General features: G+C 35.9%; 1 protein-coding gene across 1 annotated transcript; it reads left to right on the top strand.

Moving 5' to 3' along the window:
- Positions 1-8858: 8858 nt before the first annotated feature.
- LOC141249887 (uncharacterized) lies at positions 8859-10240 on the top strand. Its single transcript, XM_073669815.1, has 4 exons — positions 8859-8876; positions 9138-9140; positions 9319-9600; positions 10061-10240. Exons 1-4 carry the CDS (start codon positions 8859-8861, stop codon positions 10238-10240), a joined length of 483 nt encoding a protein of 160 aa, XP_073525916.1.
- Positions 10241-11677: the final 1437 nt, after the last annotated feature.

The raw sequence follows: 11677 nt of genomic DNA, 5'->3' as shown, positions 1-11677 counted from the left end.
AACACTTGAGTTCCCCGTTGTAAAGAGTCGGAGTTCACCCATGCTTATTGTAAAGACAATGAGATCAATGAACTCTCTACAAAAGAGATGCGTCGAAGAGTTGGGTTAAGAAGCTACCGACTAAGATTAGCCATTGGTTGCTACATAACTTCAATACTCTATCCTGCACGGCATCGCTCAATTCAGAGGGGGTGAAACAAAAGATAACAGTAGATGATGTTCACAACTATCTAGGTTTCCGTAAAGGTGGTTACCCCATTGATTCAAAGAGAAAATACACCAGCGAGGAAGACCTAGAATACCAACAACTTCTGGAGGAATTCAGAGCAATTTACGATGACTGGTGAGAATGGTGAGACAATATTGATGGAAGCAACAAGGATTCATGCATCGGATGTTGCCGACCTTCTGATTAAAAGCACAGTTCCTGGGGAAGGGTTCAAGCGGAACCTTATAATGCTAATCCACGCAACAGTAGTGGACAACCAACAAAATGGCTAGTTGAATTACAGTATCCTTCGCCACCTTAAATACTCATAAAAAATCCCAACAATGGATTGGTCTAGGCTGGTTGTTGATACACTTATTAAAGCCAAATAATCATTCACCCGGACACGGAATGCAAGCTTCTTTAGGGGGCCCATTATCTTATTACAGGTATTTGAATGGTCACATGTTCATCACTAATATTCTTAAAATGGTCACATGTTACATCTCATATATTATGTTCATCAAGATTGCATTAAATGTTCATCAATTTTTCTCTATGTGTTCATCAATAATATTCTAAAAATTGCCCATGTGTTACAGCTAATATACTTTGATCGAGTCGTGCTGAGGAATGAAGAATCAACAAGAAAATTCCCAATAATAGTCAATTGGGACTTAACAATGTTAAGGTAAAGAGAGGCTGAAGAAATAAAGATAGGAGGATTCGGAAGAGGGTATGTGAGAGATCCACCAACTTTCTTTGTGAGCACACCCAATGATATACCTGAATCTTTGAAGAATAGAGAAGCGATGAACAAGGAAAAGTTTGTTGGTAAACAACTCTTCATTAACTCTTCATTATCTATTAAACACCTCTATTATTGTTCATCATCTTTATTGTTCATTAACTCTTCTTTCTTTGTTCATCGTCTCTACCGTGATTGTTCATCAATTTTTCACTGTTTTTTTCAACAACAGGAGTTTCTGGAACAACATATCCAGGAGGGGAGGGATTTGTCAAGGGGATAAGAAGTTTTTTAGGAAGAATCGAGAAGGCCCCAACAAGCTTAAGAAACAATAGCTTGTTTAACAAGATTAATGAAGCTATTGAAAGAATGCTCAATTTGAGGGATGACAATGAGAAGGATCGAATCAATGAAGAGGATGAAACTGAAACTCAGCAACGATTCTAGGATGAAGCTTAGAGGTGTTTAGAAGAGGTTGAGAAAACAATTCAAGCCAAGTAGAAATACGATGACAATGTGAACAAACAACAAGATGACTCTGACAATATACCGAGATTCTCTTTAGGTATAGACTCCGAATCTCAAGAGAACATACAACAGGTTGTTGAGAGTATGTTCTCTTGAGATTCAGAGTACAGAAAGTGGATAAAATTTAGATTATAGTTCCACTGATAGAAAAAATGATAGTATTACATGTCTTTTGAAAATGATGTAGTTTCCAAGAAATGTGGTGCAGACAGTGAATCAAAAGAATGTGTAAGGTAACCTAGTAGAGGAGATGGATATATGCGAAGAAGTTCAACAAAGAGATGCTCTGAAGGTACATTAAAATATAAAAAAATGTTCAATACAATTTCATCTAAAAAATGCATTAAAATAGTTCATCATTACTTTACATATAGTTCATCATTTATTTCCATCTTGTTCATCATTTTTTGTTGAAAATTGTTTTGGCTAGGAGATGGAGCAAGAAAAAACAGTACATATTCAAGGACGGGGGGAGGGTGTAATGGAACAAGATAACCAAAATCAGGAGGTACAATATAACTAAAAAAAGTCTTTAAACGTTGTTCATTATTATTCTGTACACTACTCATGAAAAAATTAAAATGTAAAAATGATGACTAAAAGGTTCCAAAAACAAAGAAGACAAGGAAGGTAGTACTGCAACATTTGGCCGCAATAACTACAAAACAAGAAGTAAGAACAAAGGTGAAGTGCAAGAGGGGGTGGAAAAAAAAGGGGATACTGCAACGCAGGAAAAAGAAGGGAATACTGCAGCGCAGGCAAGTGAGGCAAGTGAGGTTTCTGAAGAGAGAAGATACGTGTGGAAAAAAACTGAGCAGAATCCATTCGTTGGAAGGGGGATGCTATAAGGTTTAAATCTTTATCGTGGGCACATAGATCACCTTACAAACAAAGGGTGGTGGACATTACAGAGAAGTTAACCCCCGCAGAGAGTAAATTATACAACTAGATTACTGAAGATCCAACAAATATGGGGTACGCATACAAAAATTCTGATAATGAATAAATCAAGATATTATTAACTTTGTATTTTTCTGTTGGCAGAGACATAGTGTTCAACAGTGTTGAAATGAACTACAAGAAAAGGGACTTTGGGAGCATGAAGGTTGTCAAGACACTTGAAAGCAATATTATAGATATATGGAGCCATATTCTAAATGTGAAAGAAGAACAGAAAAGTAATGCCAAACCTCTTAGACTTTTTGCAACAACAGAAATAACTATAAGTGGCTAAAAAAGCAACATTATAGCAAAAAAAGGTTCATTAGTTGTGCTCTATATGTTCATCATTTATTTCATAGATGTTCATCATTTATGCTTTGGATGTACAATATTTATGCTTAAATTTTGTGTGCAGTCACTTCCCATTCTAGAAAAGTCAATTTGAGCGATGCAACAATGTACTTTGAGGATGCACTGCAAAACCTTTTGTCAAGTTACATCCATAGAAAGCTGAGTAACATACAATTGGTAAGTTAAAAATATATTAGTTGTTCATCATTTAAAAACATTGATACTCATCAAAAAGTGATAAACTTCTAACTATATGTTTTTGTGGCTTGATAAATGTGCAGTTTATGTTTCCGATAATCAAGTCAGAGCATTACTATTTAATAGCAATTAATGTACAAAATCCAAGATTTGACAAAATTGACAATTCAAACAAGGACGTGTCGATAAAAGAGAAATATACAAATACACCTTCTATTTTGGTATGCTTTACTATACTTGTTCAATATATTGTTCATTATGTTCATCAAGACTTCATTGAATGTTCATCATTTGAGCTCTATATGTTCATCAATGATTTATTGAATGTTCATAAGTTATTGAATGTTCATTGAATTTTAATTATTATTTTTCATACAGAGAGCTATATTTAGCAGCTACTTAAGGAAGCAAAACATGAAAGGACTAGCAGATCATTATTGCTAATGAAAAAAGGTTACCCACAAACGGAGTTGAGATGCCTTGGAGGGGAGGGGAAAACAAGGTTGATTGTGGGATATACTTGATGCGCCATATGGAAACATACTTTGGACAGGGATTGCTCAATTGGAAATCATAGTTGAAGGTTGAAGACAAGAAGCAACTAGAAGTTATGCGCGTCAAGTATACTGTAGAGATGATCGACACAAAAATCAACCTTGTTGCACGACATGTCACGGACAAAATTGCTGAATCTATGTGATGGATAGTATTATATGCTTTGTTTATTGGAAAACAATGATGCAGAAACTTTGCTGGTTTGTATGATGGATATATTTTTGTTTGTTATGTTGGAAAAACTATGATGGATATGCTGGTTTGTATGATGGATATATTTTTGTTGGATCTCTGTTGGAAAACTTTCGATGTTCATCATTTATATGATTCTCTATATGTTCATCAATGATTCTCTATGTAAGTGTTCATAGGATGTTCATCAGTTGTTCTCTATACGTTCACTACCACAAAACAAAAAGTGAAATTTATAGCGAAAAAGGTTCATCAAGATCTTGTCTCTGCAGAGTATATTGGATAGCTCATGATGTTTAGTAATACTCTCGATGTTCATCAGTGATTCTCTATATGTTCATCAAGTGTTCGTAGGATGTTCATCAGTTGTGCTTTATATGTTTCATCAAGTATATAGTGGATGTTTTATGTTCATCAGTGATTCTCTATATGTTCATCAAGTGTTCATAGGATGTTCATCAGTTGTTCTCTATACGTTCACTACCACAAAACAAAAAAATTGAAATTTATAGCAAAAAAGGTTCAACAGATCTTGTCTCTGCAGAGTATATTGGATAGCTCATGATGTTTAGTAATGCTCTCGATGTTCATTCATAATGTTCATTAGTTTGTGCTCTATATATTCATCAAGTACTCATAAGATGTTCATCAGTAATGCAGAGTATTATATTCATCGATTTAAGCAAAAAAGTTCAACACAATATTGAAAAAAGATGTTCATCAATTTATATAAAAAATGTGCAAAACAAATCCTATAGCGAAAAAACATAAAAGTATTGAAAATCGGTAACTCAAGTTCTTGAACGGCATGTGGTGCGGTTGTGACCGGGTTTTGAGCAAATCTTCTTAATCTTGTTCATATCAGTGCGGACAATCTCTACCGTGCTCTTCAACCGACTATTCATTGGCCTGCCTTTCTTCTTTGTATGAAGGGGAGGGTGGATATCAACACTGCTAGGGATAGACCCAAGAACCTTCATAAATCTGGCTTCTTTGGTTTTTGAAGGAGTCTTAGTACTATATGACTTATGCTTTTCCTTTGATGAAGCCAATAAGTCTTTCAAGTGAACAGAATCATCTTCTAGATCATTTATAATACTTGCATCTCAAACATGACTTCATGAACCAACCTCCTCTTGTCATCCAAATCAACAAATTCATTGAATACCAAAACATCAATCTCAAAAATTGGCTTTAATGTTGAACTCTTAGTCCATCGCGTCAATATATATTTATCCGGTAATGTGACTTCCAAAGGATTATCAACACATCTAAGAACTAAAATCATATAGCAACAAGGTAGACCTATTTGTAAGAACCTGTTGCAACAGCACTTCAAATCATTCGTGGCTTCAAGGTAGTCAACAACAAAAACTTTGCTAAAATGACGACGAACATGATAGTGGTGAAAATCAAAGTCTTTGGTAATGTTAACAAGAGCACAATCATACACAGAAGACAGTATTTGTGTTTGAACATCATCAAACACTGGGATAGTGAACAGTTCAGCGCAATGCACTTCCAATTTAGTCGGTGTACGCATCAAAGGATGACGAGTGGAAGATTCATAGTCATTCTTTCGATGATTGTGCCTCTGGGAATCAATTGCATTCTCAAATTGTAACATAAAGACAACAAGAGAGATGTGGAGCCAATGAAATGCGAGAAGAAGAATTTTGAGATTCAAACCTCGAAGTTGTTCTCAATAAGCCACCCATGTGGATATTTTGAAAATACGCAGGGATCCATAAATGACGTAAATCAAATATTATCTTCAACCATGAGTTATCTTGCAAAATGGAAGTCTAAAATGATACCATTCCAAAGATCCTCAAATACAGTAGGAGACAAATCTTCACTCCATACAATGGCATTGCATCTGTCCCGGAATCTTAAGTCTGATCAGGTTCACCTTTAATCTTTGAAGGCACTTTGAACATTATATGCCACATGCAGAAACGATGGACGCTTGATTGAAAGACTGATTCAACGGCTGACCTAACAACAACATCTTGGTCGGTCATTATGATGACAGGTTCATGCCCCATTGCATTTTTGAAACACTCAAACCAACCAAACATACGATTCGATGTCTTCATTCAATAGCAACTCGAATGCAAAAGTTATTGAGCACTTGTAGTTATCAACTCCAGTAAATGGAATAAAAACCATGTCATATCTAAGAAATTCATAACACATGTTCATCAGAAAAACAATAAAAACTTAAAAAAGTCAAATGTATAATGTTCATCAACATTGAAGTGTATGTTCACTAATACATAACAATATGTTCATCGTATGACTTATAAATGTTCATCAACATCGAAAAGTGAACAGACATAAATTTACAACAAAAAACAGATTCAAAAAAAGATAAAGTAAAAGTTACATGTTTGATCTGTATGTTGCATCGGCAGAAACAACATCACCAAAAAATGAAAAACTCTTGTGTGCAACCGGATCAGCCCAAAATAACCGAGTAAGTTCATTGGCATCATTGACATGGTACTCAAAACAGAACGCAACACATCTTTGTTTTTTACGAAGCAGGTTGTCAATTAGCATTTGAGCATCACGGCCAACCATGAACGCATTAAGATCACGACTAAAATTCTTGAAATCAATCAAAGAAGCACCCACATTGACATATGATCCAACATAATTCTTGAACATCTTGAAAGCCTTACTAGTACCGACATCGGACTTCAAGCAATTTAGAATAAAATCCTCATGATATGGCGTCAGTTTCTGGTGATCCCTAGCAAATTTCCTTTGTGATATATCCACCATACAATGTGTATGACGCTCCTCAAAAATCTTCACACAATAACCTTGAGAACCAATAGAACAAACAACAATATTGGCAACACAACCAATCCTTTCTGAACTAATCTTCCTTTTCTTACTCGTAGAATTAGTACCGGGTGATTTCATATATCCCTGCCTAACAACACAGATACTTCCAAATGGGGGTCTGGCTCCCATCCTTAGAACTGGTGCCTGACATTATGCGAGCTCTGAATCCAGCTTCTTTCGCATAACTTTTATAGAACGTGATTCCATCAACAAGACTTGGAAAAACTTGACCAACAAAATGCTTAGGAGAATCTTTAGAAATAGGTAGGTATTATTTTGTATTCCCAGGAGAAATGGAAACAACACCGTCAGCATCGCGGTCAGCAATCCCTGTGAAAAAAGGTAAAATTGTTCATCGTCTCTACATATTGTTGATCGCCTACGTATATAATGTTCATCACTTATAACATTATTGTTCATCAATAACAATACAAATGATGAGACATAATATTCAACATGTTCATAAATAATCTCTTCAGTGGACATTATGTTACATCTATTTGTTCGTTATATTCCTTCTAATAGTTCATGTGTAGATCGATTCAATTTACATATGAACAAAATTGAAGAAGACACTTCAATTTGAAGAATAAAGTAATTGCGAACTTCAAAATTCAGTCAAAGCAATTCATAATGAACAGACAAATTGAAGACGAATTGAAGACAAATTGCGAACAGACAATTCAGTCAAAGCAATTCAAAGTAATTGCGAACAGACAAATTGAAGACACTAACTTGTATCCATGTGTAAATTGATCAAAGAATAACTTAATTGTGAACTTCAATTTACAGTGAACAACCTACAAAATGCAAAAAAAAAAAATCGTAGAACGAAGACTACCGTAATTGCAAAATTCAATCAAAGCAATTCAGTAGAGAATCACTACAACGAATCAGTATAATGAAACTAACTTATCGATTCGAAGCAAATTAAAAGCAGTACAAAGAATCAGTATATCGAATCTATAAATCAAAAGCAGAATAAAAAATTCAGTAGAGGGGGGATGCAGGAAAATCAAGCCAAGAGAAAAGCGCACAAAATCGATCGAGGAATTGAATCTAACCTATTGATTCAAAGCAATTCAGTAGAGGCGAGAGCGCGCACAAAATCGAAGCAAATCCAAACAAGTTCAGCCACAAAATCGAGCCCGCACAAACGAGAGACAAAGAGAGCGTAGGGAGCAAGAAAGAACGAAGAAAAAAGGAAAATAAAATAAAAGAATAGAATTGAAAATACTCCTCACGCGCATGAAATTGTGAACCATAGATCTGGACATGTGGCTACATAATCGGACGGATGTGAACCATTCTTTTTTATTACCTTAGGATGTATTATTAGGAGGTGAGTTCCGGTATGAAATGTCCTTATGGTGTGAAATGTGAAGAATGTTGAGCCATTAGATTAGAAAATGAAGGACTGAGATTAAAAGATGATTTTTTAATGAATCCACGCGGTGACATTTTTGTAATTAATGGTGAATTTTTATTTTTATTTTTACGTTTTCTGGGTGATTTTTTATCCCCTTAGAACTGAACGATTGCGTGTTATATGTGAACATTAACGTGTTATATGTGTACCCGAGAAAGTTTGCACTTCAAACCATAAGAGCAATTTTCACCGGATCCTTATTCATATTATTAGTAGATAGTTTTCCATAAAGAAATAGTCTTGTAATTAAAAGAAGGAAAAGTATCGGCTAATAATACATTTATAAAGTGATAAAAAAGAATGAATCTCAGCCGTTGATTTATTGCCAGCTGTCCACAATCTAACGGTCGGTACTGCGCGCGTGGGTGAAGCATTTTTTTCCCTTTTTCGTTCCGCTTTTTTTCTTCCTCCTGGCTTTGTTGGTGAACGTCTTTCAGTATATTGGTGAACATTTAATATTAAATTGATGAACATTTAATATTAAATTGATGAACATATAGCTCAATACTGATGAACATTAACCCTAAAAATGTTTGATGACCATTCATCTCAATAATAGTGAACATATAGCTCACAATTGATGAACATATTTTGAAATACTTGATGAACACATAGAGCGTGGATTGTAGGCGGGTCTTTTCTTCCTCCTGATTTGGTTGGTGAACGTCTTTCAATACATTGGTGAACATTTAGTATTAAATTGATGAACATATAGCTCAACACTGATGAACATTAACCCAAAATAGTTTGATGAACATTCATCTCAATAATAGTGAACATATAGATCACAACTGATGAACATATTTTGAACACATAGAGCGTGGACTGTAGCCGGGATTGCCAGCGTGAACATGTGCGCGTCCCCAGCCGTTAGATCAAACACAAACCAACGACCCAGATTCATTCTTTTTTATTATTTAGTGATTTATTATCACCAGATTCGGACCCTTAAAAGAAAAGACAACCTGTAAAGATATTTTACTTTTTCTTAAAAATCAAAATGCCTACGATTTTGGCCTTGTATTGTATCCTTACTTTTATTAGGGTTCATCCTTGCAATTATGAAAGAACTTGGCCAAAAGAATTTCATTATACTACATAACCAATTTCCCTTTTCTCTCTAATACCAGTTCGTAAGGGAAAGGATAGGGTCATAGGGAGTTTTGCCTTATCCTTGTAGAGACTGCAAAACCAACTCGAAGAACCAGAGAGCAAACTCACAAACCCCAATTTCAGTGCTGTGCTTGTGCTGCAAGGATGTTGCCCGCCCTTTCCCTCTCCACCTCCAATTTCAATCCTTCTCTCCCCAAGCTCACTGTCTCTTCCCTCACCAAATCATCCTTCCATGGCATCCGCATTGGCTTCCCGGGCAGTGCCCACGTAGCTGGCGGCCACATTTCCCGCCGAGCTCAGGCGTCGACAGTTGTCATGATGGCAAAGAGAGAAGAGGAATTGAAGGAGATTAGGGCTAAAACCACCGACGAGCTCCATGAGGAGATTATCGACCTTAAAGGCGAGCTCTTCGTTCTCCGCCTCCAGAAATCGGCTCGCGCTGACTTCAAAAATAGCGAGTTTAGTCGCATGCGCAAAAGGGTAAGCTAACTCTGAAATAATTACTCAGTTTCTGATTTCTGCTTCCCTTTGACTGTTTAGAAATTGTTCCATTATATGGCGTGGCATCAGGAAGCAAGGTTGGTTTCTGACGTATTCAGTATAGGTGACTGTTTGGTATACAATTGAACTGTTAAATATATATACATCATATGATGAATGACATTCTGAAATTGCTGAAACTGGAACTGCAATTATAGGACTGTTCTTTAGAAACTTTTGTGTAGTTTCCTTCTGTTACTCTCACATTCTTCCCAACAGGAATAATGGGTAATACATTATGTTATGATTTGTGATCTAAGAGATTCTTGAATACAATTCGTTTAGTTAGGTTGTTTAATATGTGTGCTTGTGTATCCTTGGGTTGCATTTTCAACTAAGTAAATGTTTGAGTAATGAAGTTCTGACTTGGTCAAGGCAATACTCTAAAATGTATATACAGATCGCGCGAATGCTGACCGTAAAGAGGGAAAGGGAACTGGAAGAAGGAATCAACAAGAGGCTGTCAAGAAAGCTTGATCGCAAGTGGAAGAAAAGCATTGTGTTCAGGCCGCCTCCTTCGCTAAAGAAGATGCAGGCAGAAGACTCCGAGAAACCTAAAGAAATTGAGACTTCTGCATGAAGTTGGAAATAAGATTACTCTTTCAGATGTTTTGTTTCAAGATTTAGATGTGTTACAACGCAATTCCTTTTTTGTATCAGACTGATCAAACATGTATAATTGATTTCTTCAGTTCTATTTCACGTTTGCTCTCATTCATGGCTTAGATGATCTATCATATGGCTCTTATCTTGGGAATAATGTAGAAAAAGAGAAGAGTGCTCAATTAAGGGGGATGACAGAGCTAAAATAAGAGGATGACAGAGCTAAAATAAGAGCGTAATACCCTTTAGTGGATGGAATGACAGTAAAGTGACAGTTGGTGCGTTGTGCATTGGAATCCGTTCATTGAACTGTAAGTGGTCAAGTGAGAAACGCTCCTCCAACTGCTTGAATCAAAGTGCAACAGACTTGGTCAAAGTTCCAAGTACACAAGGTCGATGGAGGGTGTTCCCATGACTTTCCTCCTATCCACTATGCCAAATCTTAACAAACACAGTCAAAGTTCTAAGAACACGTGGTCGGTAGAGCATGTCCGACGATGCTCCTCTGACAGAATTAGTCAATTTGGTCAAAGCTTTTCTTGCGGTGGTTGTGGAAGAAATGAAATTCCACAACCATTCCTACGACGCGTTTGGAATTGTTATTTAGATAGTAATATTTCTAGGGTATTTTAGAGATAGATTGATCTTAGTCTCGCTCTATAAATAACGAAGCCTTGATTCATTTCAAGGTTGCTCAAAACGTAAGTAACATATTCTTATTAGTGAGAGAGGGATACAAGGATAAACAGAGTAATCTTTTCTAGTGGAGAGGCTGCTTGTATTAGGTGGGAGTTTCAGATGTCGAAGGATAGGTGACTTAGGAACCCTATTGGCTTGACTGTCTCGTTCCAGATATGAATAAATAGAGTAGTCGTTCTTAAATCCTTTAGGTTGAAAATTCGGAGATAGATGTTGTTACTTAGCCTATTGGTTTATATGCCGTTTTCTTTTCTAAGAAACTATTTCCATCTTGCTCTAATTTTATTGATTTTGATATTGTATTGCTCTTATACTATGAATATCTTCCTCAGTCAAGGGAACAATTAGTCTCTTCCTCGTTGAACAGAAAGTTAATCATTTGAATAAGATCTTCTAGATGGTATGTAAATTAGTCGTTGTGTTTCACATGGGTTTACAATATGACAAACTGATCTTCTCGTTATTCATAAGCGTAAAATTTGGACTGATTTGTAGAAGGGTTTGGTTTTCATGGGTTAGTGGTTAACCATCATTAAAAATTGTCGGAACATTCATTTTCTATGTTCCTTAATTCTGATGGTGAAAAATCATACGGTAAGATTATAGGGAATAATATGAACAAAAGAGAATAGCTTCGAACTAAAGGGGAAGCACACAACTAAAGAAAAGAGAGTATACACTTCAGTGGAACAGAACGAACGTGTTGAACTTAAAA

The sequence above is a fragment of the Phyllobates terribilis genome, unplaced genomic scaffold (genome assembly GCF_046119375.1).
Source record: "Phyllobates terribilis strain yellow unplaced genomic scaffold, ASM4611937v1 Scaffold_5177__1_contigs__length_53783, whole genome shotgun sequence".
Classification (NCBI taxonomy): domain Eukaryota; kingdom Metazoa; phylum Chordata; class Amphibia; order Anura; family Dendrobatidae; genus Phyllobates; species Phyllobates terribilis.
This window is presented reverse-complemented; position numbering and strand designations above follow the sequence as displayed.